Source organism: Euwallacea similis, chromosome 11 (genome assembly GCF_039881205.1).
Source record: "Euwallacea similis isolate ESF13 chromosome 11, ESF131.1, whole genome shotgun sequence".
In the NCBI taxonomy this organism is placed as follows: domain Eukaryota; kingdom Metazoa; phylum Arthropoda; class Insecta; order Coleoptera; family Curculionidae; genus Euwallacea; species Euwallacea similis.
In genome coordinates, this window is record NC_089619.1 from 2933075 (window position 1) to 2959317 (window position 26243).

The 26243-nt window shown below is 35.1% G+C and overlaps 1 protein-coding gene across 5 annotated transcripts in view; it reads right to left on the minus strand.

The window, feature by feature from the left end:
* LOC136412135 (diacylglycerol kinase eta) overlaps positions 1–18820 on the minus strand; it is a 114998-nt gene extending 96178 nt beyond the window's left edge. For 4 of the 5 annotated variants that reach the window (XM_066395062.1, XM_066395060.1, XM_066395061.1 and 1 more), the window contains exons 1-2: positions 18280–18819; positions 11502–11612 (exon numbers count right to left, since the gene is read on the minus strand). In XM_066395062.1, coding sequence (XP_066251159.1) covers positions 11502–11612; positions 18280–18426 — 258 coding nt within the window. In that variant the 5' untranslated portion in view covers positions 18427–18819. Of the gene's footprint in view, positions 1–11501; positions 11613–18279 lie in introns of all 5 variants that reach the window. The other variant, XM_066395063.1, reaches the window with a different exon arrangement.
* Positions 18821–26243: the final 7423 nt, after the last annotated feature.

A 26243-nucleotide genomic window follows, 5' to 3' on the forward strand; every position in this document is an offset into this window, starting at 1 on the left:
TCTTCCTTATTTCCCATAAATACAAATAATTTCAGTTCTTTGCTGAATTGCGTATACCATTTTTAAGATTACTCTCCATAACATAGAAATTATCGCAATGAATTTTAACTGATTCGAATACCTATTAACATCGACCAGTATCACAAGTAAATAAATAACATTTTTCACGTAAAATAATATGAAAATTTATCGAAACGACATTCCATTACAAACAAAAATAGACAATAAAAAAAGTTGATGTTTTACATATTTATTAGATTGATAAACATTTGCTTTAATTCTTAATGCATTTTTTCTTTCGATGGTCGTCTTGACAAATAATAAGTGAATAGATTAGTAAATTGATTTATTACAACAGTATCCTAATCATAACACATATTTGAAGAAAAGTCTTAGTGTTTAAAGTCACGCATTTTATTGAATTTTTAATATCTAATCAATAAAGTTCTTACGAGTTTTGATGTTATTTAAATAGGGGTTAAAAAAGTGTTCTTTGCGGCTTTCAAGAATTTAGATCCAAGAGGTCTCGAAATACCACTGGAGCAATTGTGGAGTCAACGTATGGTCTCAGGACTCATTTTGAAAATCGTTGATAATGGATATTATTAAAATCACATGAATTATAACGCCTTTCGCATACGGCGTTTTCTTATTGCAGTTTCAAAGATTTAAGACCAAGTGAAATTAAAACGTATTATTTTAACTTTCATTTACTTTATTTTTAGAATAAATCTTTTTTTGAAGTTTCGAAATAGTAATCTAACATATACAGGGACCTGAGTAAGATGTTACTTCTTGGGTCAAAACAAGGAAAAAATTCTTATTAATATATGTCGGAAATTGTTTCATTTCTGAAATACAGGGTGTTAAAAAACAAGCCTGATGTTTTCAGAAGATGACTGGAGTCATTTGGAAGTAGATTGGATTTATGTATTGATAATAGTAATTTCAAACCCTTATTGTAGATTTTAAAACGTTAATTCCATTTATTTTAATTTTTTGAATTGCATTAATCCAAGAAACATGGTCTTAAAATTGTGTTGTATGTGTAGGATACATCTTGTATTTTAGCCATTTCTGGGGGTTCTAATACAAGGTAAACAGAAGGTAAAGAAATCAAAGGTTATCAGTCCGTTTTGGTTACAATGAGCCATAGCAGAGGTAAGTGAAGAACTTGTTGGAGTGTTCAAGACTTTCCTAGGTGACCAAGGTATTGTTACTGCCCTGCTTCTTTAAAACTTATAATATAGTTAAATTGTTTGCACTGCGGCAGTGAATTCCGAGAATTCCTTTGGCCCTTAGTGGGGTCCGTCTAGGGCCACTTTTAGCGGTTCATCCACGTTTTGGCGAGATATACTGGACCCTTGAAAAAGCGCAGGTGTAGTGGAATAGTCCATACCAAGAAATCCACTAACAATTTGCTTAAAATTCTTTTTAGTGAATCCAATTCCTTATTAATTATTTACTTTTCTTCGCAAGTACAAAATACTCGAGAAATAAAAAGTTTTTTTAATACCTTTTTGAACGACACCTCTTTCCTTCCTCTTCTTTGCTTTCGAACACCTTTCTGTATACATGATCATTTTCGTTACACGTTGAGTTTAATTAATTTTATTAACATATGAATGAGACTTTAACTTTGAAATAAAAGGGTTCCATAGTACTTTTTAAAGCTAATTAGCTAGACTCATGTTATTCAACCTCTCAGATGAGACTCATCACAATACTTTTCTCAGCCAGGGTAATTGTATAAGTGCTTATGTCTAGGAAACTATTCCTAGCTTCTAAAAAAACTAGAGAATGTAACAGTTACTTCTGCATGCGGGCATCCAAAATTGCAATTTTAGACAGTGATTTACCTAAATTACTTAAGAACTTAATATACAGGTATTTATAAAATACGTTAAACTGATATAAAATTAACTTATGATATGGAGACAAAACAGCTTAAGACTTACATTAGAGTTTAGAGCGAAATTTGGAACAATGGAACAGATTTATCTGTTTATGTATTTTAAGGTCGGCTATTGTTTCACCGCAAATTGTCACATGTGATTATTCAACACTGTTTCATTGTTTAGAATTTACCTGAAAAGCTCTATGTTATTTGACATGCATAAATAGTGGCACCATCATGAATTGAAGAGAAAACCAGGTTGGCAATTATACGGGTGCTTATCGACGTAAAAGGAAATACATTATCAAATAAATTTTGAAAAAGCAGCGGGAAATTTAGCTCCAAAAATATCTTGTTTCAGTAAAAATTCAAGGGCTTTTTACGCCTTTTACCAGAACGCAGTATACAAGGCAGATCTTATCCACGTCAACCTCTTTCAAGCTGGATATTCAAGTTTTGCCCTGGGGAGCTCTTCTGGAACATTTTCATCCAAACAAATGGTGTAGTTTGTAACCGACAAAATGTTTCCATTTTAGGGTATTTAATTGCTCTAAAGCTATTCTATTACTGGCATGCTGTCGCTTGGTGAAATGTGCCCTCATTACGATTTTTTTCTTAAAAGTTCCATTGTCGCAATTTAAATCTCTTGCCCGGAATCGGAGTTATTGCAGATTTCAATGCAAATTGACACAAATAAAACACTTCTGATGTTTTGTATAAAAGGTAACCAACAGCCCGCATTTTGCATGCTTAAGCCCTAAAGGGAAGAAAGTCGCTTGTGTCTCATCAAAATTCATCCCATGAGACAGAAGCTGAGCCGAAATATTTTATAGGATGCAACGTTTATTCAAAAGGGAGTTACGTACATCAGAAAAGTGACGCTTTTTGGAAGGGTATTGTTGCGAAGGATTTATTTTTAATGCCGCAAAATTCTTAGAAAACTAGGCGGATTACATTTGGCGAGGGATAAATAATAGAAACTTTTAGATAATGGACAGCAAGTCAAAAAGGAACAGTTATCGATCAGTCAGCAGGAATGAATGAGCACTTCACGTTCACAATAACAAATTATCCAAATAACGTAATGGAATTAGAAACAATGGAGAGGCCCGGAAAATTCGTGTTTTCATCCATTAAATTTTCATGCTGTTTTTGCTCGAAGGGATCCTCATCACCACTCTGCTTACACCGTGCAAAATAGCAGACAAAGGAGAATTTATAATATATTAATGAATTATTCTTTTTAATTGAGTATTTCATAAGAATTAACAGATCAGCAAATTGCTTTATTCAATATATTTAGAGACATGTTAGGAAACAGAAAATCTTATTAATTTTGTGGCGGTCAACCTTTAACTTTACGTTAAAATTTTGATCTCCAACTCTGCACCTGTGACTCTACTCTCAAGCCTAAAAGTTTATCTTAATAGATTTCAAGGAATAATATCTATACTCAGTGTATGTTCATATCCATGAATTGTTGATAATTTTTTTTTATATTGAAATGAATCCAAGAGATATAAATTTAGAAATTTTATTACGAACTCGTAACATTTTCCCGTGCTTGACAGTTTCCCGCGCAAGACGAAGCCCAATACGGGAAAGTAGATTTCAGACATGTAATGAATTATACTTTTCCTTATTAGACTCTAAGAAAGATAAACAATATCTGTAATTAAACTGTTCGCTTCAGAAATGAATTTTTGGATTTGGAAATAGTTTTATAAGAAAATCCTGCTGTTTTAAAAAATTGGGTAAAATTTATAGCAAACATCAATTCTATAAAAAAAATATACGTCCTCAGATCAAGAAACAGTAATATCGCTCGTGCAATCTTCTCAATGCAATCTTCGCAATATTCTCTTTTTCCTTTTTGTAATAATCCGTCAATATGTACTCGTTTTCTCGTTTTACACATTTTACTCTCGAACGCTGAGGTAACAATTCCACACTTAAAGAAACATCTTCAGGTGTTTGCTTCTATTTTGAAATTCTGAGAAGCCAATTTCAATACATTGACACTGATACAAATAGCGATGACCCTGGTTTGAAAGACAGTGGCTACTAGTGGCTGTATTTCGGGGCGTGTAATGAACAATGCTGTTCATTGTTAAACTTTGAATTTCATCGAAAGTCAAGAAAGTAGAATTTTTGCGAGCTTTTAAGCGAAAGGCGTATATTCCCGTGCCCTCCTCGGAAAGAAATATTTTCAAAACGATTATTCAACTGAAAGATACTCACTTTCTTTGTGGTATAATGAAAATCTTTTTCATCATCGAAAAAAGCGTGAAATTTGCCACGCAATGAGAATAACATGAGAAATATGGATCAAATGGAAAGTGTTCTTTGTTCGTGTTTTTCTTTTTTTTTAGATTTTATTTCCAAGAGAATAAGAAGTGTTTCTGAAATTCGAGCTTAAAACTGAAAATCTTAAATAATAAAAGACCATTTTTCTAATTTTGACCTTGTGAAGGTATTGTAATCAAAGTAAGTGACTCAGCAGGTTAAATTTTGCAACTAGGAGTAGGTATGAAGTGAAAATAGGTAGATGCATTCATTTCGTAACTTCGTCAACAAATTCAAAGAATTTGCTTCAAGAGGTTTTTAGTTGCTGGATTTAGGTGAGCTCAGATTATTATGCGTTAGTTGAGGTTCTAATTCGGATTTTACATATTTAAATAGTTTTCTTATTTTTGAATATATAGGTTCATACATTATATTTGTGTACACTAAGCTTTCAAATATTTCATTATTTATTTACTCAGACATTATTCCACTTACATGAAGAAAATTAGGTTTCTTAATAAGTAATTTAATCGAAAACAATAGAGCCCTAGAACATCAGTTATTGTATAAAAGTGGCTCCACAGAATCCTTATCTCTTTAATGGAACTCATTAAAAGTCAAGTATGTACACATTTATATCGGGGAAGTATGAATTAGCAATTTCTAAAAAAATTATATTTATACCTTTCAAGCCAATACATGGAAATGTGGATAACAGAAACTCTTGAGAATGTGTATAAAGTAATTTAACGTTCGAGTAATTTTGTAAGTAGCAGATAAAAATGATAATATCAGTCTAGTATAAAAACACTGCTACAAGTTGTACATCATCAATCAGTTCAAGCATTTGTTACCAAAGTAGATTCCCACTAGAAGAAGCAAATCTAATACCAAAATGAATTCCCTAAGTATGATCTTTGCCCTCGCAACCTTATTCATCCTAACAGAAAGTTCACCAACATTGAAGAACACCTCTGGCCACGACATTGTAGATGGAACTTGTACACATCTCAATAATACTAACAGAGTTACTTATGTCCATGTGGACAAAATGGCTTTTCCATTTGTGACAAGATCTGAAACTGTGAGTATAATTTTAAATCGATCAAGAATTGAAGTTAATATATTAGTGTCTTCCTCTTAGATAACCCACTACGGAGATGCTATTATTTTCTGCATTGAAGCTGAGAACCAGAAATCTGGAGGTACTGCTACGATTACAAAAGGAGGAGTGGGACACCCTTATGTGAATATTTACTTGGAATCGGAAAGCAGTCACGGATTGGAATTTTATGTATCCGTTTACGCCAGGAATGTCACCAGCTCTTAGGATCAAGTGAAGGAAACCATCAAAAATTAAACTGTAATTATTTTATAAATTGCAACACATTCATTTGATACCCGTGGAAAGTGGATACAAAATTTATTAAAGCATCTATATATACATATGTTTTCTAGTCTTCGAATTATCGCGAGGAAAAGATGCGACCTTCAGTATCCTGAAAGTCAAGTCTGGAGTAAATTCCGATCCTTTAAATTCTATGGGTATACGTTGACCTTTATCCGTAAGCGACATTTTTATTTTATCCAGAGCTAGCATGTGTCTTTATTCCTGTTCAGCATCATGCCGAGATAAACAATTCTTCCAGTTCATTGTCCGCAAGGAAAACGTCAACCCATGTTACTAAAGTTCAAAGCTAAATGCCACTTTATGTTAAATCCATTGTCTCATACAAACGAATGAATTAACTTTCAATAATCTCCAAAGCATTACAATTTGCCTAGCACGATGTTACTGCTAAGCTTCAGGCCTTTTACTTTGCTCCTAAGTTTCTAGAATAGAAGATTTAACGCTGTGTGAAATTAGGAGTTTTAATGAAAATTCTAATCCTCCCTTCTTATAAAAACCTCCCCTTAATGAAACCTACAAGAAGGAATTCTTAATTAAAACCAAACAAACAAGTTTCGCGACAATACAGATTTCTCTTTTATAAAATATTACCAACCTCAGCATGGCTAGGCCTTTGTTCTGACGGGAAAAAAAGACAAAAGGGCAAAAATATTTCTGTCCATGGAGCCTGAACAAATCAAATGCCTGCTTTCAAGTACCTAGAGAGTCTAGAATGAATGCTGAACGCTCGCTTTGCGATTTCGCTCTATTTCTAGTGAGCCCCAGAAGTTCTTTTAATTATTTCCTTAGTTGTTCCAATTGTGATTCCAAGGCGAGACTTGTTAAGTAAAGAAGTTGTTAGGCATTCACATTGACGTCATTTACAGAGCTTGGTAAGAATGGTAAAGTTTTCGTTTTCATTTTCTAAAGAGCGATAAGAGCTTTGGTCTTATTAATTAGAGTAAAGATTTGTTAGGGTGGCTGTTTTCATTACAAGGCATGTTGTTGACAATTTGTTTCAGTACTTCTTTATTATTCCGTCATAAACACTATTCATTATTACGTCTTAGCATCTAAGAATATATTACGTGTCCTGGCAATAACTTTTGAAATAATCTTGTTGTCTTAGAGAGCATTTGGGACTCTAAATTGTCTAGGAAGGAATATCAGGTCGCATTACTTTTGGAACATTAAATTGCGACGAGCAGAGTAGTTTTTTAACTAACAAGTGCGGAAAGTGATATTACACCGCAACTGACCGAACGACGCGAAGTGGATTTCGGTCAGTAACAGTGAGGTAGAATTTTCGCACAGATTAGTTATTATATAATATAATATTTTTCCTACGAACGCATGTTTGTGAATTTTATAGTCTTCTGTAAATCCAATTAAATATTAGTGTGCGGTAAAATCTTAACACGCACAACTAAGGTAGAAAATTTGACACTACTGTTAAGTGAGGCCTGCTAATGGAACTAAAATTATGCCTTTATGAGGGGAGGATATTTTTGTCTTTTTAGTATTGAAATATTTCCATTAGATATTCCCAAACATGTCTTAAATTTCAGAGAAGTAGAAAAATTGAAATAACTAATAATCTATTCGAAAAAGCATTACAGTCTTCATTATATGTCCATCCAATAAAATACTATTCAGTTCCCAACGATCATTACACACATATACAAAGCTGCTTCAGAGTTTAGCAATATTCGTAATTTTTTCATTTCCCACTGGCTTCATTTTTCAAATTTAACTTTGAAAGCTTTAATTTCATTATTAACATTTTCAAGTTGAATTTTAAATTTGTTCAGAGATGTGCAAGAGCTTGGATTTTAAGAAAATGTTAACTGTGTGAATCTTCTGCCAATTTCTAATAATTCATTTTGCCCCTCAATCTCAATGATGAGCAAATTCCATAATTTTTCGGTCCTTTCGTTCGCTTTCGAAAGGGAAAAGAGACAAAAATGTTTACGTTACTTTTGTTCTTTCGAGTTGAGAGATACTTAAGAAAATTTCCTGTCTTCGGCATATTTTCACATTTTCTTGCTCCTTCATGTCGGTGAGCCTAGGGTCAAATTCCAATTAATTTGATCCATCGTTTCCTGTGATGCGGAAGTCTCCAGTTCGACTGGCCCTTCAAACCTAAGGCGGCGGTTACATTGGATTCGAATTTGTACGAAAAATTCTTTGTACGAATTTGCAAAAATCCCTTTGAAGTTACCAATTATATGACTTTTTTCACAGCTTGTTTTGGTACGACCAAAAGAGTTGGTTTTTCATTAGAAATTGTGTGTAGTTTTTTGAAGAAATTGTGCTTATCCACTTTGTCACATATATTCGTATAAACAAATTTCTTTCGAACCAAATTCTTCATATCCTAATTTTCTCCTCAAATTTTCGTACGAATCCGCATCCAGCATAATCGCCGCCTAAGATCGTACATCTCCATCCAAAACAAGAAAATGTTAAAATCCTTTTGGACCCTTGTCTCTGATGATACTAGACAAATTTTTCTTTTCAGTCCCTTTTCATTTTTTTTTATCTTTCCAGTGAGATTCCAACCAACATCCAATAAATTTGATAGTACTAGTCGAGAACGAAAAGAACATTCATCTGTCTGTCTCTGAATTGCTTAATTCAAATACGACTCATACCCAAAATTACTTTAGACGAAATAACCTGAATTAACTTGAACAAATAAGCATTTTCAAATGATCTTAAAAATAGTCGGAATTTGTCCTAACACATTGAAATTCTTTACGACATTAAAAATCCTATCTTTGAACAAATTTTAGGGGATAAATTATAGAGATAATAGTATGGTCTCCATAAAATGACTAAGGAGGAATATTGGCACGTCCAAAGTAATCCAAAACATTCTGAGGCTTGTCAAAAAATCTTCGAGATTTTTAACGAATTTTTACAGTATGTTCTCCAGGTATTGTGCGAACTTATGAAAATATCCTAATATCTAAATATAATCTCCTAAAGGCTTTTAAGTTTAAATCCCCATTTTAAACTTCAACATCCCTTTTTGCGAGCCAAACGTCTTTATTTGGGTGTGTGCAGAGAGGCACATAAGTCCCAATTCGACGTATCAACATCGCCATCCATCGGAGAACGTTTTTATGTTTATGTTTAAATTTAAATCCGAGAGCAGACACTTTTTTAGACCCTTAGCTAGCACCACGTTTCGAAAGGGGCTTTTGCTCGCTTTATCTCGTGATTCATGCAAACTACTCGTTCTTTTCGATATTGTTTTTAACACGTATACTATTGTACGATACCAGTAAAGTAAACCTTAGCTATAGTTAGAAGATTGTTGGTTTTTTCGCATGAAATAGTGTCTCTGAGACTGCGAACTCGGGGTAGCCCGAACGTGAATATCCAGTCCGTAGTTTAGAGGGCCATTTTATAAATTCCCGAGTTTTGGCAACAAAAAACGTCATTTTTTGGTTAACTCAAACTGGAATCACGCCAGTTTTCACATATAAATAATAACCAAAATTGAACATCAACAGAAGTCTGGAGATATTTTTCTGGTTTTTAAGGTATTCAAAAAAGTTTGAATGCGCCAAAGACGTTGGGGAAAATGCCTTGAAATAAGACTGATCATTTTGTTCAAGTTTGTAATGTAACGTAGAGCGATCAAGGTGAGGAGATCCTAGATTTTGAAGTAATTTTAGAGTTTTATTTTAAAAAAATACTTTATAACTTTTTTAATAATTGAAGTTAGTCCACTTTGCAGTAACAGCTTTAAAAATAAACGATATAAATGTGAAACGTTAAAACAAGTGAGATTTCTATCTGAAATAACACTGGCAAGTTATTCACATTCGACTTCATTTTCAGCCTAAAAATCAACAATGTTTTGGTGTGTATGGAGCTGTTGGGCCCTTACTGCAAGTATCTAATCTAACTTGACGCTTGTGCTAAAAGCTTCGTTTACCAAATTTTGTTAATGGCCTCGCGGTAGAGAATAAATAAACCTCATACCTACGTCCAAAAAGCTTTTACAGGAGTATATTTCGAGGAACTCAAAGGAAGGAAGCTTTTATTTTTTAAACTTTATTATATCCCGTATGAAAGCAGCCTTTTGCAAGGTTGATAACATATTAACTTCATATGTAAATAAGTCCTATTAAATATGAGAAATTGGTGTTGCTCACACTTTCGAACCTGAACAAATTTTCATTGCAAAGCTCCAAGATTTAATGAAAAGCTGCATCAGGTTTCATTAAATTCATCATTAGGGAATGTCGCGAAACTGCGTTGAGACTATTTTACAAGTTCTTATCCGCCGATAAAATTTAAAAAGTTATTTCCTCTATTCACGTCCTACTTTCCATATTAAACTGTGACAAATTATTAGAAACTTCATGGCAAATGCATATCTCGAAATCAGTTCAAGGCAACTTTAGCATGAGTATGACATTACCAGGGCGGAAATCTAACTAAAAAGCTTGTCTGTCATTCCAAGAAAGTTATTTAACTTCCACATGAAATTCCAATTTACCCAGACATAAATTTGTTTGTGAAATTAGTTTTTGATAAGTTAATTTTAGAGTCGATTACCTACTTTAAACGCTCTCAAGGAGACCGTTTTGGAGTTGTAATTTGTTTCTAACGGGGTTTATGGAGCTTTATTGCGCTTTAATATATGAGTACTTTGGCGAAATGTAAAATTTATGCGAAGGAAGTATTAAATCGACATACTTCAAAGGTTGTTTTTGTAGCGATAGATGAAGTGAATAATTTAAAATAAAGTGCATATCTACATGAAAATGAAATATACAAGCATTCAAGCTCTAGAGTTTCCTTTAGCTTATTTAACTTTATTCATAGACTTCGTGAAGTAAGGTAAACGAGGAATGGTTTACTGATGTGTATAGCTTCCACGAGTTGCTCACGGTACCGGAAAGTAGGTTAATCTGAATACCGAATAACGTATTGTGTACAAGGTGATTGCAACAACTGGAGAGACTCATTTTTCCGCTAGAGTAGGCTAACAAAAGGGAACTACAGTAGGTGAAATGCGGCTGTATGTGTGTTTTGAACACTACAATGTGCTCTATGTTCTCGAGTTCTGTACCAGCTTACCAAGAAAGTCTATCTTCTTATCAATTTTTTACATATATAACCCACATGTACACAAAATTGGGATGGGATTGGGAATGTACAGATCATTTGGGTGGCAAATTCAATTTTATTGTTATCAATAGCTGTCATGTGGGTAAATATTGTTGGTCAATATTTAGTTTAACTTGTTTGTTTTTCTTACTCTTCTTGAGTTGGAAACGTGAGCTTTGGCAAAATGTGGTTTATACATGATGATGCGCCGCCGCATTTCATTATGGATATTTGGAAATTTTTCAAACCAAAGAACTTCCAAATCGATAGGTAGATGGAGGAAATAATTTCCCTCAATACTGGTCATCACGATCACTAGATTTGAATAAATGTGACTTTTGTTTGAGACGCTTTTTGCCACTGGCGCTAGACATATATTTTATTGAGCAAATTCAAGAACTAACAATTGGCCATGGATGGATTACGGATCGATTTAACGCCACAGGAATATGCGATTAAAATCCTTTATTCCACAGTTGCTTACATGCTACACAATACAGTTGCTATGGCAACTTAGTCTTTTGGACTTCACTTTTCCACTGCATTTTTTTGGAGAAGACCACATTACTTAGGACTGTTGATAGAATATCGACAGTTTTGATCGATCCCTCAAAAGTGAGTAAAATTATCATCTGATAACCATATTAACCCATGCACACAAATTTTGAATTCCTTTTTTGAATTCCCACGAAAACTATTATTAACCATAACAAATAATAGGAGATTGCGCTGCGACATAGACTGATGCGGGTTAGGAGTTTTGAAATATGTCTTCAAAAATGAAAAATATTCACTTACCTTAGGGTCTTTGGAATAATACAATTTGCGTCCCATTAATTTAAAGTAACGTTTTCTCCACCTCTGAAAGGTCCATGTGTGTTTCAACAAATAGCCTTCCTTGATGGCGGCCTAGAACAAACGTTTCCTTATTATTTTCGAAGGTACACTATAACATTTTACGCTATACGAATTAATACGATCTAATGAAATTTCTCATATAAACTTTCCAAGATAAGGGTCGAAGATGATGGGTTTGACCTCAATCAATTCATCCAATAACCCAAGATGAAAACTTAAGAGCCATCACCCTGTTATATCTGGAGCGTAAGGCGATATCTTCGATGTGGAGAAATATTGCGGTCATAAGATCGTGTTTGCTTAAATCAGAATAAACAAGGGTTTCGGTCTAAAATTAATATCGGCGATTTATAAAGGTGAATTTCGCCACATTAAAGCGAAGGTTACCCGCTAAATTAATTTCCAAGAATTTGTTTTCATCATAATGGAAAATGAGCTGCAGGAGCCGGGCGAAGGTGTTATTTTTGCATAACTCTTGAGTAATGGATTATGGCAATTAGAGGGGACAGAGTTATTTTTAAATTCAAGTTATGAATATAGACAATGAAACTACTCTATATAATAATTTCAAGTTTGCTCAGCATTAATAGTCGTAAATTCATCTTCTGGTCACAATATATCTTAAGGCGAAGTAACAAAATCCAAAGCATTGGCGGGTTTTCAAAGAAATGTCTCGCTATTTTTCAGTTTTTATTCTTTGAAGCCAGTTGGCAAAGAGTCAAAATAACGGATATGTTGGAATTGGGTGGTTCCTCTAACAGCTTACAGTAGAAAGAAAAAGTTTCCGCGACAATCGAGTTTATGATGTATGATCAAGAGATAGAGGTAATAACAGGAGTTATTATTTTGATGTTGATATATACTGCGTGACATAGAAAAGAGAACACCCCGTAAAAATGGTTTAATTTAAATAATTTTTGGTATGCATGTTTGTTTATATGTATAGCAGAAACGATCAAAATTTCACTCATATTTATCTACGTATTTACGAGTTATTCGGAATTTTAGGTTTTTTTTAAATATAAAAATTGCAATAAAATATCAACAATACAACTGGAAAATAACATTTATTGGAGTGTAGTGTGCTTAGAAACTGCGTAGAGATATGCCTAGAACCAGAATAGAGCGAAATTTTCATCAATTGAGCGAGTTTGATAGGGGTCGAATAGTGGGTCTACGAGAGGCTGGTCTGTCATTTAGGGAAATCGCCACTAGATTGAACCGTAGTGTAAACACTATAGTGAGATGCTGTCAGGGATGGTTCGAAGAAGGGCAAACAGGCAGAAGAACAGGTACTGGACGACCTCGAAGAACTACAGAACGCCAAGATCGCCGACTCCGAATTATGGCCCTAAGAGATAGGTTCGTCTCGTCGAGGACGCTGGCGGATCAGTGGTTCGCTGAGTATGGAAGGCCCATTGGGATACGAACCATTTATCGCCGCATAAGAAGTTTTGGATTGATTTCCTACCGTCCCTATCTCGTGTTACCCCTCACATTAAATCATCGTCAAAATCGACTACAGTGGTGCCAAGAGCGGATACATTGGACTCTGGAATGGGATAATATCGTGTTTAGTGACGAATCCAGATTCTGTTTCGGTATGCATGATGGTCGGGCAAGAATACGAAGGAGACGGGGTGAAAGATGGGATCCTCAGTTTGCAATACAGAGGCATGTCCATCAGACTGTTGGGGTAATGGTTTGGGGTGCCATTGCATATGGTAGCAGGTCACCTTTAGTTTTCGTCAGAGGCAGTATGACAGCCCAGCGATACATCCAAGAAGTCCTGGAACCTCATCTTGTGCCTTATCTGGAAACTCTTGTTGATCCAGTTTTCCAACAAGACAATGCACGACCACATGTGGCTAGAGTGACTATGGACTTCTTCCAACAAAATGCAGTCAATTTGCTACCTTGGTCACCTCGATCTCCAGACCTCTCACCGATCGAACATGTATGGGATATTATAGGTAGAAGGTTGCATAATTTACCCCATCCCCCGCAAACCCTAGCGATGCTGTGTCATGCTGTCCAGTTAGCCTGGAATGAGATCCCCCAAGAGGACATCAATCACCTCATTAGATCCATGCCTAGACGTGTACAAGAATGTAAAAGACACCGCGGAGGACCGACAAATTATTAAATTTTTTTTAGTTTTTAACAATTAAATTTGTTCAACTTTTTAATGAAGTATTTGTTTTGGCGTAAACAACATGCATACCAAAAATTATTTAAATCAAATCATTTTTACGGGGTGTTCTCTTTTCTATGTCACGCAGTGTACTTCTTGCAATTCTTTGCTTTACCTTTTCAAGAAAAGCGCTCATTGTTCTTTATTGTTTTGGGTCTCCTTTGTAATATAATGACAATACAGAGCGTTCCATATAACAATGAACAGCATGAGGATCTGATTCTCAAAAAATTTCGAATCAATCGGTTATTTGAATATCAGTACTATAAATAATATGTGTTATTTGCAATTAAAGAATATGAGCAGTTATCGAAATATTAAGATTTAATAAAGCAAACGACTGAACATGCACAACAAATCACCCTCTTAAGCTATGGAATATTTGGAAAGTATATTAAAGCAATTAAGCAATAGTCTATGAGAGTGGTGAAACTTTTCAGGTAGGAAAATAAGACACACAAATTTGATTAAACAAAAAAAAATTACGTATTTTAAAATCTAACAAAATGTTGTTAGTAAAAACAATCATTTGGTTAAGGTGTCAAAAAAAATTTTTTTTAATTTCAAAATATCGAAAATCTAAACGACAACAGGATATATTCGAAAAAAACAAAATTTTCATAGGTTTTTGTCGTCCATATCGTGATACTATTTAACATCCGACGTTTTTTCCCTGCAACCATCCTCAACTTCATTGTTTATAATACAATCTTGAATTTTTTAATTTAGGTTCTGAACCTCCTTTTCATTTTGAATCTAGTGGCATCTGAGACTTCACAATTTTGTGCTGTATGACCTTGTTTACAACTGCTGGAATTTCTATATGCCCAAAAAGCAAAAACAACAATCTACATATTATATAATTTCTTACATATAAATCAATCAACATAAAAAATCTGAACGCTGTATATTTGTGAAGATACCATAACGTTTTTGTATGCTATATTGTAAGTATAATACAACCGAACAAATATTTATCATAGAATGTTTAGTAGGCCTTAAGGCCTTACGGCCTACTGACCTGTTCTGCATTTGGTCAAATCAAAGGGTAACGCTATGCCGATAGAACCCTCAGTTTGCGTCCACAAGTCCTTCACTCATTAGTCAATAAAGTCACTTTCTTCACTATGATAGTGATCACGTGTTAAACATAGATTAGTGGTGATTGGTCAAGTGCAAGCAGTCATGGTCGAACAAGCCAGTCCCAACGCGCTCAAATTCATGCATTAATCGCACATTAATGGGAAATCACTAATGAATGAATTTGTATATGTTAAAAAGCTTTGTTTATATTCAGTTAACAGAGAATAAGTTTAATATAATATTTTTAAATAGATACAAATGTTGTTCTGTTGCCATTCTTTCTTTCTCAGATTTGGAACTTCGGCTATGCAGGCATCAAGTTGCTGCGACACGTACTTACTGCAGCTTTGACGCCGCCTCATTAAATAAATAATCATTAATACTACATTAATATTAAGCCTCGGTTATCTCTTTGGATTGTTCAACCATATTGACAACTTTAATTATATTGACTACGTTCTCTCATTGTATCCAAATTACTACGGCCACTCGCTTTAATTAATTTAATTCTCCAATCGACAATTCCTAAATATCCCTGGTAATGACGTTTCTTAATTGCGAAATAAATCAATGTAGGGCATGATTAATATTTCGTTTATCAGCTAAAGGATTTTATTGTTTGAATTTCCATTGTTCCGAAACGGGTCAAAAGCGCTTCGCCCATATTAACGTCTCTACCTAGGCTTTGTTTTCAGCTAACGTAGTTTCCTTGTTGGGACATTAATCCCAGACTGAGAATATTACCTTTACTTCGAGGCGAAAATAAAACAAAAGCTTCAGGACTGGAGCTTTATGAAAATGTATTAACTAATTGCCCCATTTTCTCCAGAAGTTGATGGCTGGTTAGAGGAGTATTATGATTATCAGCAGTCGGATGAATAAGTTGTCATTTATTTACCTAATCAGTTAAAATTTGTATATTTCATAAAGTTTGTTCTCGCCCCAATTTAAAACTCATTTTATTCCCTCAGGGAGAATAAATTTAGTTTTAAGCTTTAAAGGGAACGTGGTAAGAAAGCTTTTAGAGTTGGCAGGAATTTTACAAGACAGTAAGGCAGCTAAAAAGATAATGTGCCCGAGCTAACCAAGTCTCCCGGTTTCTTCAACATAAAACATGTAAGAGATTAAGTGGGTCAAGGTTACCCTTTTAATAAATTCCTCAGATGTTTGTGAAGCATCAATAAATTCTTCGACGAATATTCGCGCTGCTTCAATTTCACATCATATATTTATACGTAAATAACAAATAGAGACATTGAGACTGGTGCGAATTTTACTCACTCTATAGGTCTGTTCTATAAGGTCATTCTAGAGGAACATGTGAGGGCGAGAGTAAAATTTTTATCGATGTTGGTTGGTCAAAAAATTCCATTCGTCAATTTTATTAGGCAAAAATTTTCCTGCTCACTCTCATATACATATTTCTATAGAATCAGGCCCTTTATCGTCACTGTCACATTTCCGTGCAGGTCCGTACCTCACTATTGACAGTTAATACCTATTTCAATATGGAACTAGCTAATTAAGCTAATTTGAAACTTTTAAGGTGAAATACGTACCTTTAAACAGTGATTACATAGAAAATCTAGATATTTATACATGTTTTGATACCAAAAGATACAAAATCCGGTAAAAAATAAGTGTAGTACAATCGAAAATCTTATACTTAAGTAGAAAAATTTAATTTTATTAATAATGTCCAAAATAATCCTATTTTATGTAAAATGATCTGCTGAATCCAGAAACGTAAAAAAATACAGGGTGTCTGATTTACCCTTGTTATGTCCTTTCCGGTCAAACCGGAATTAAAAATTATCCAAAAAAATCGCAATTTACCCCAACTAAAATTTTTTATTTTCAATGGGAGCTATTACTTTCTGCACACCATGATATAAATATCCAGTTTTATAAAAGTATCCTAAAAACGTAACGGTTTCATTAATATGTCCCTTAAAACACCTAAATGGAGAATCTTATAATGGCAACTATATCAAGCGTAATTATAAGAGCATTGGCCATGGAGACTTGGTCAAAGAAAGGGTCCTGAAACAATTATAAAAATTATTTTATAAAACTAAATAATTTAGAAAAGCAAGGATTTTACTTCCATTTCTTTTACAAATCGTAACATAATCGTAACGTAAATTAATTGTTACTCATTCTTAATTTAATAACATCGACAAGGCCACTTGCCTACAGGGTCATTTGCTATAGTTTCATTCTATCTTTGTCTTTTGGAGGTCGTCAAATGGCTATAGTATTTTTTTTCTTATTCTGTCTTTCTACTCCGCTGTGAAATAAGTTTTTTCGCCAACGGCGACCTAAACAAAGTTACGACGCCTCAAAAAACTTTAAAAAAATTAATAATACATTGTTTTGTACTCCTATTTGCATTTTAATAATAATATTCGCTTTAAGATCAGTACTGCAATAGCTCTATCTCATTTAACATCAGCTTTGAGCGTAAAAAGGGATTTTAAATAAATCATCTTTGTTTACAATGGGTTAAATGCGAAACACCAAAAATTCACCCTGTATACATGTTTTATTGGATTTAATTGAAGTCATGAAATTATTTTATAATTTTCTATAATTCCGTAAAAAATATTGTGGATTCAAAGCATGAACAATTCTCGCACATTCACGCCTTATGCATGAACAATGAGGTAGATACCTACGTTCATTCGAGATTAATGTCTAGTCATAAGGTAGATATGCCATTAGAGCTTATCACGTGTCAACTCCCAAAATGACAACCTGTTAGAGCCTCTACCACGCCGTCAACGTACAACCCTTCCGACGCACCTGTTACCTCATAAATATCAAGCCACGCGCTACGTTGCGTGGGCGTTGTTCGCTTCTCGTGTCTATATTTCTCTATATAGTCTATGGAGCAAATAATGGAATTAGGACACACTTATATATGTCGGTTGAAAAGGGGATTGTTTTATAGAATCAATACTTCATACATAGATAGGAACACTCATGATGTACCTAACGTTTAAGGGGGACGTGCACTTAACCCTAAACAACTGAGGAGCACACAAGGTTAAATCGAAAAGAAAAACATTCCATTAAAAATGTACACGTATATTTAATAAATAATACACAGGCAAGTTCACAGCCTTCAAAGTCGACCTCCAACGAAACAATGTACAGGAATGATTACTCTGCAGAATAACTGATTGGCAAATATTGAAGCGTCCATTTACATGCTATAAGCCTCCAAAAACCACCAAACGTACTCTTGATAGTAAATAAGCTGAAACTGGATATAAATGTACCAGTAAAGAGAACCTAGATAAAAAAACATAAATAGTGCACGGAGCTACTGTATGGAAATCCATGTCACAGAACAAAAACTGGCATGCGGCTTTTCCAGGTCACAAGGCACAACAAAATCAGAATGGATGCTCTTTTATTGATGAACACTGAACGTACCGAATTGTTTATTTCGCGGTTTGTTGACCACCGTCTATGAAACGATTTGGCCGGCTCGGTTTCCCCATCACTGTCCGACGACTCCCCTTCGGCCGGGATTGGGGACACTCCGCCCAAATTCTTCGCATTCTTACAACTCGCCGCCATACCGTCACTACAATACCGACAACATAGTTTTCATATTAATTTTCCTACTTATTTATTAAGGCCTAAATAAAAAGGCCTGCTTCAGTGCGATCCGCACATGACTGTGGAGCACGGTTGTCAGGGGGCGCCATATTCTGGGGTCATTCCAGGTCGTGCGTCTCGATCCAGATATGCCATGAAACGGTGTTACGCGCAGAGCTGATCCAGATTTGCCTCGGGCTCCAGGTTGTCCCGAGAATTGATAGAGGATGAATGTGTATTGTAGACCCGAGCTAATTAACTATTCGCAATAAATCTGGAATAAATATGGAAAGCTCGATCCCCAGATTTGAATTTATCTATTGCGTGTTCGACATTGCCTGCTTTGGAATTTAGGATGTCGTTGTAGGTATTGCGTTTTTCCCGGGAAAATCGATATATACTTTGTTGTGGGATCCTTGCAAAAAATGCACGTGCCGGAAATGTGGAGAACAAAATAGTTATTTGGCTCGCAAGAATTGATTTATTTCCAATTATCCAACGCCAAGAACAACCCAAGAGAGAACACCATTTTCTTGCCGCAAAAAAGTTTTATTGAAACCCGACGATTTAGCATTGGAAATTTTCTTGTCGAATACATAAACCACTGGTAGAAGGCACGTGGATTTTTGTCAGTAGACTGACAACACATTACCTTTCTGGAACATTCAGATTTTTTGGTTTAAAGTATTTTGCAGCAGATCGGTCTGCCTGCAACATTTAATATATTAGGTGTACAACTTTGCTTCCGCCGTTTTTGAATAGATGTATGTAGCGGTAAGTAATGATCGAAATAAATAACCCCATGTGGGCATGCAGGAGCCTTGGGCACCTGTTAACATAACCTCATAAAAATATTAGTCTATTTGTGTCTTCATCATAAAGTTATTCGCAATTGAAAATGTCAGTGTACGAGCCAAATTCTCGTCATTTGCGGGAGGTTTTACTTTTCTGCTTCAATATGAAGAAATCTGCTGCTGAGGCTCATCGAATGCTCTCAGATACTTATGGGGAAGCCACTATTAGTGAAAGGACATGTCGTGAGTGGTTTCAGCGCTTCAAGAACGGTGATTTTCACGTCGAAGACCAACATAGCGGTGGAAGAAAGAAGGTTTTCCAAGATGCGAACTTGGAAGCATTACTTGACGAAGACTCGTGTCAAAGTCAACAAGAATTGGCACAATCATTGGGAGTGACTCAACAAACAATCTCAAAACGCCTCAAAGACATGGGAATGATTCAGAAGCAAGGATATTGGGTGCCGTACGAGTTGAAACCAAGAGATATTGACAGGCGTCTGTTCGCTTGTGAACAGTTGCTTGCAAGGCAAAGACGGAAGGGATTTCTGCATCGTATTGTGACTGGGGACGAGAAATGGGTTCATTACGATAATCCCAAACGCAAAAAGACTTGGGGATATCCCGGCCATGCTTCCACGTCGACGGCCAAACCGTCTATTCATGGTTCCAAAATCATGCTCTGTATTTGGTGGGATCAACTCGGCGTAATATATTATGAGCTGTTACAACCAACTGAAACAATCACAGGTGCTCTTTATCGAACCCAATTAATGCGTTTGAGCCGAGCATTGAAAAAGAAACGGCTGCAATACAACGAGAGACATGATAAAGTGATTTTGCAGCACGATAATGCTCGACCCCATGTTGCGCAAGTGGTCAAGAAATACTTGGAAACATTGAAATGGGAAGTCCTACCCCACCCGCCATATTCTCCTGACCTAGCTCCTTCTGATTATCACTTGTTTCGATCCATGGCACATGGGCTAGCTGACCAACACTTCCGGTCTTATGAAGAAGTAAGAAATTGGATAGAATCGTGGATCGCTTCAAAAGATGTCCAATTTTTTCAACACGGGATTCGTATGCTGCCCGAAAGATGGGAGAAAGTAGTGGCCAGCGATGGACAATACTTTGGATCCTAAAGGTATAATTAGTTTTTTACAATAAAATCGCGAAATTCGGAAAAAAAACGGCGGAAGCAAAGTTGTACACCTAATAATATAATATTAACGATACCACTGCCCAGGCTGGTCCGTATATTTAAACGTCTACAACTTTCATTATAAAAAAAAGAAAAACTAAATACAGAAACTGCAGGGATTATTCTAAATCGCCAGAAACGTCACGTAACACAACAGATGAATAATGCAATGTTAAAAAAGGGCGCAAACCCGGTAAATTTATATTGAAACACCCTGTATATTTCAAAAAAATTGAATAGGCCTTTATTCTCTGATTTCAAAAATGTGTAACATGTTGACATTTAGTTTAACAGTTTGCGGTATTTGCATTTAAAAATCGGGATTATGCTGTTGTTCCAAATTGCAGTTGCCGCGAATAAACAACTGGACGCATCATCGTTAATAATGATTATTTGTTCGGCTGTCACATTTTCTTCATTCCATCCGCAAATTAGATTATACAGAAGACAAAATTTAGAATAATTCACCTGCATTATGTAAACAACAATAATGTTGTTCAAGTGCAAGCGGAGTATCAGCGCATTCATTCCTACATGCCAGTTTCTACTAGATCCATTTTTTATTCTACAGAAAGGAGCATGAGGGACCGTAAAAGCTTTCAAAGGAAACCGATACTTCATTTGCACTTGAACAACATCATTGTTGTTTTTGTAATGTAGGCGAATTACTTCTAAGTTTTTTTCTTCTGTACAACCCATTTTACGGGTGTAATGAAGAAAATGCAACAGCTGAATAAATAATAATTACTAATGACGTTCGGTCCATTTATTTATTCATGGTAACTGCAATTTGGAACAACAATATAATCCCGATTTTTAAGTGCAAATGCCGCGAAAACGGTTAAACCAAATGTCAACATGTTACATATTTTTGAAATTAGAAAATAAAGCTCTATTCAATTCTTAAAAAATATATAAGGTGTTAATTTATAAATTTACCGGCTTTGCGTCCTTTTTGAACGTTGCAATATCCATCCGTTGTGTTAGGTGACATTTTCTAGCGATTTAGGATAGACCCTACAACTTTTGTGTTTAAAATGTTTCTTTATAATAAAAGTCGTGAGCGCTCTCTAAATATACGAATCAAACTTGTATGTTATCAGGATGGGCAGCGTATAAACTTAATGGGAATATATGAACACACGACAACGGCATGAGCAGCGAAACATTTTTCCGTACGTCTCATACATAAAATCATCTGAGGAACGGAAACAGATTTCTTGCACTTTGACAACAGTCAGTAAGGTCTTTGGACTCACGGGCATTTACCGCAACTATTGATCTTTTGGCCACCCTGATATAGACTTATTTGCTTCCAGAAGTGATGTGAAACGTAAGGGGTACGTTTATATTGGAAGAGATTTGCTTAGCGGCTAAAGGCTAGCGGAGCGCTAAGGGGTTAGCGCCAAAAGTTATGGTGCACATATTCAAATTATTTGTATTGTAGTGTGAACGCAATTTGGTTAAAATGACGATGTCAAAATTGTTCAGAAAATTTGGCTCTACTCTATGACGTACCAAGACCTTACAGGTCGTATTCGGTTCGTGACTTTAACAAAAAGCGGAATGGACATGGTGAATTTAACAATTTGTACCTTCAAGCTCGCTTATAAGACGACAAATTTTTCTAATATTTACGTATGACTAAATAGTCATTCAGTCGCTTACTTTCCAAGCTAAAAGAAGTGCTGACAAAAGTAACGACTAATTTTAAAAAACCGATAGGTGGTGAACAAAGACTTGTTATCACTCTGAGATAAGCAAAACCGAATTAAAGCAGAAAACATTTGTATATAGTGATAACGGTATTTTACATTGTAACAGTACAGCTAATTATATGTCAAACTTCGTCATTGCCGTTCTCATAATCAAAAGTGTTCAAAAATCGTTATAAAGATATTTGGTTGTTAGAATCAAAGGCAGACACTTGGTTGAAATTGTGAGAAGATGCTATATTAGGAAATTCAGATATTTGCGATGCTATTTGGGAATTTGGATACGGATAATAATTGTCGTTGCGATTGCAAGAACTTTCCAACTTTTCCAGTTCCGTTAATACCAATCCCTATATCTGGAAACGAATTCGTAGAATGAATACGTAGTTTTGCCGTTCCAAGCAGTTTTTTAATGCGGGGGATTAAACTTAAAAAAAACACAAATCGTCGTCATCTGATTCCGCTTGTTCTCTTTCCAGTAGCTGCAGTTTTTGTTTCTCTCTTGCAATAAATTCTTCGTTCCTTTTTGCAATATATTCGAGGTCTGGGCAAAAGCGCTTATTAGGGCGATATGCTCGTGATGCATTAGATTCTCTAGATGTAGATGAAGTTTCGCAGGCTACTAACGCCGGGGACAGGGCTTGAGGACTTATTGGCACAAACTGCGATTCATAACTACTCACTGAAGATTGTGTTTCAGTATTTGTATTGAGATTATCATTACTTCCTTCATCAGTTTCGTTAACTGTTTCATTTTGTGTAAAATTGGAACATCGACATTGTGAGCAAAAAATGTCTTAAAAATAACATCTGTTTGAAGTAAGGCCAACTACTAACATAAACAGCACCTGCAGGACATCCAAACCTTGCAGTTCCAATTTTTTTTATTTCACTTCTGAAATAATCTCTAAGATTCTTCCACTTTGTTTTTGCTACTTTTTCTAGAATAAAAAAGAAAGAATTAGGACCGTTATTATGAAACTGCCAGAGATTTTTTTTTTATTTCAGGTTTTTGGCAAGTGCAGAATCATTCAGATCACTTACCCTGCGATTTCGTGTTGGACCAAGCACTGTTTCAGTCATTGTGAAGGAAACATGCACTGATTTATGGGATGCACTCCAAAACGAATACTTGCTACAGATATCTGGCTGAAAAGTGTTAAAACGTTTTCCGAAAAGTGGAATTTTCCTAACTGTATTGCAGCTTTGGATGGAAAGCATATTGAGATAAAGTGCCCTGCCAATAGTGAATCAAGTTATTTTAACTATAAACACTTTTTTTCCATCAATCTGCAAGCTTTAGTAAACGGCGATGGAAAATTAATCGTCATTGATGTCTGTAGAATGGTGCGCAACAGTGATTCCGGGCTCTTTTGTTCATCGACTCTTTATTCACCATTGGAAAACGGACAACTGAATGTACCATCGCCAAGTGTGCTCCCAAATACTAATTTTGAAGTTCTTTGCGTAATAGTGGTAGATGAAGGATATCCACTCTTGCAGTATATTATGAGACCATTTTCACAAAGAAACTTAAATAATCAGGGGAGGATATTTAACTATAAATTATCCAGACCACGTAGAATCGTTGAGTGCTGTTTCGGAATTTTAGGCTGTAAGTGGAGAATTTTACTAAAACCAATTGAAACTGACGTTGAAACAGCAATGTCAACTTTAAAGCAGTTTATATTTTACATAATTTCCTCATGGAAAAAAAGGGCCCCGACTCTAGTTATTTAAGTCTCACAGCTAAACAATATTATAGGTGTTCCAGGGTATATCAGGGAAATCTTCTAAAATTACTTTAACGGAGTAGGAAGTGTTGCTTGACAAAATGACTTAGCACTCCCAGAAAACATTTTGCGCATTGCGAATAATTAATAATAATAAAAATTACGTGAATATACTGTAAATTTGTGGTAAATAAAATTCATTTTTACCTGTTACTTTCAGTTTTGCAGCTATTCCCTTCCACTGCCTTCTTTTGCAGAGGATCACTGGGGTTCTATAGTGATATTCTATTGTAAACAGCGGTGATTAATTTATCATTATCCAGGGCGATGCGAGCAATTTTATTCGACAAGTTCAAACACGAGCGGTGTATTTACGAGGTCCCGTTTAGCAGAAAATGGCCAAGTCGCTTACAGTATGCACAACTGTGTATGCAAGCTGGTAGCCTCTATCCGCTAAGCAAATCTCTTCCAATATAAACGTACCCTAAGTATCTTGTATCATGGTTGAGGCATCCTGAGAGTGTGATTATTGATGCGTTTATCTATGAATTAGAAGCAAATCTATGTTTGCGGTGTTTTCCTTGATTCTCAAAGTATTGATCAAAATTGTTACGGACAAAGCGAAGTACACGTTTTTATCACTGCTTAAAGAACCGCCAATCACCCTTCAACCCTCTGAAACGCTAGAATATCCACTTTAGAAGGGGATTATCCTGGTTGTTGGCGCCCAAGCAGAATTGTAAGGATAAATAATCCTGCTGATGCAAATATTAGTATAGGTTTAATGCGGTTGAAGAGAGCTGAGGAGTTGCATGAGAAACAACGCCACAAGAGAGTGTTATTAGTGGCGTACATCGTACGTTTCGCTGATGTAGCAGGTGCTGTATGGAGACATACGGCCTTCAAGTTATTAGTTCGTGCAGCAAATGCATCTAATGTGTATCTAATTTTGTTTTTTTTTGCATTAGTCTAGGTCGTAAATAAAGGTATTTACGAACAAAAGTAGAGTATTTATAGAGTATATACACCTACTTAGAGAGTATTTAGATTTATATTCAGAAAGGATTTAGAGAATATTTAGACCTATTTTTAAGTCGGATTAAAATACCTATTAATTTCCAAGTAATGACACCAAAATGCATAGGTCATTTTTGTCTATACTGTGGCAGCAAGCTTCTACATTTATTTAACAACGTTGATGACCCTCTCAATGGCCTGCTAGACGGCATGGGCAAAAATGACCTGTACAACTCGTTCTTGTTAATTTCTTACAACAAAATATCGATTTTACGTATGATGAAGTATTAATGGATTGTTACTTTTGAGTTTTAACAAAGTTTCTTTCGCTTTATGTTCAGATAATATATTTTATTTGTTTCTTACACGAATATATTTTTATTTTCTCTGCTGCGTTTAAATTTGTCTTTATGCGTGCCTGTATTAAATGACAATTATTTGGAATTTCTAAGAAAATTATTATAAATGCTTGACTGATCTCGTCAGTAGAATTTGCTATAACAAACGCATGTGTGTATGAATGTCACACGGGTTGCAATGATTCTTAAAGGTTCGATATTTCTATAGCTAATACTGTAATAAGACTTTGCTTTAAATTAAACGTTTTATAGCAAAAAAATGGTAACACGTCGCATTACCTTCGAACATTTTCAAACGTAAATACACACATGTGCTGCTACGTCATATAACTTCAAAACAAAACATCGATTCAATGTGACATTTTACCGTTCCTAATACATCATACTACGTCATATTTCAACGTCATATCGGTCGCACTATGACGTCAAATTGGGTCAATAGACGTAATTTTGTTCGCTGGATAATATACATATCTATCAACACTGAATTTCACTGCTTTCTTAAATAAGAAAAGAATGTACGAACATCATTCTATAAGCGAGTATACCTAGAGTTTAATTTAATAGTTCGATTTTTAACAGATTTCGCACTTTGTCTCTCTTACATTTGGAGATCCCAATTTGGAGGAGCGAATTTGAATTATCAGGTATATTATATAAGGTTACTCAGATTTTAATCGGGACGATTTCACAGGTAAAAAGTACACAAAAATAAAACCAGAAGTTATACTTTCAATTTTCTTTTGGTTTTTTTAAGCAAATTTTAGGCGCTATATTTAGCTTTAAAGCGTACATAATAAAAATTCCAAATCATACCGACACTCCACAAGGTGATTATTTTTCTGGGGTCCGGCTCCCTGTTCTAACCATCCCAATCTTTGTGTAGTAATGTACTGACTGATCACATCATAAAATTTGAAATTCTTGTTGGATTTAGAAACTTATTTGCATTAATTTTTTGAGAACTGAACAAT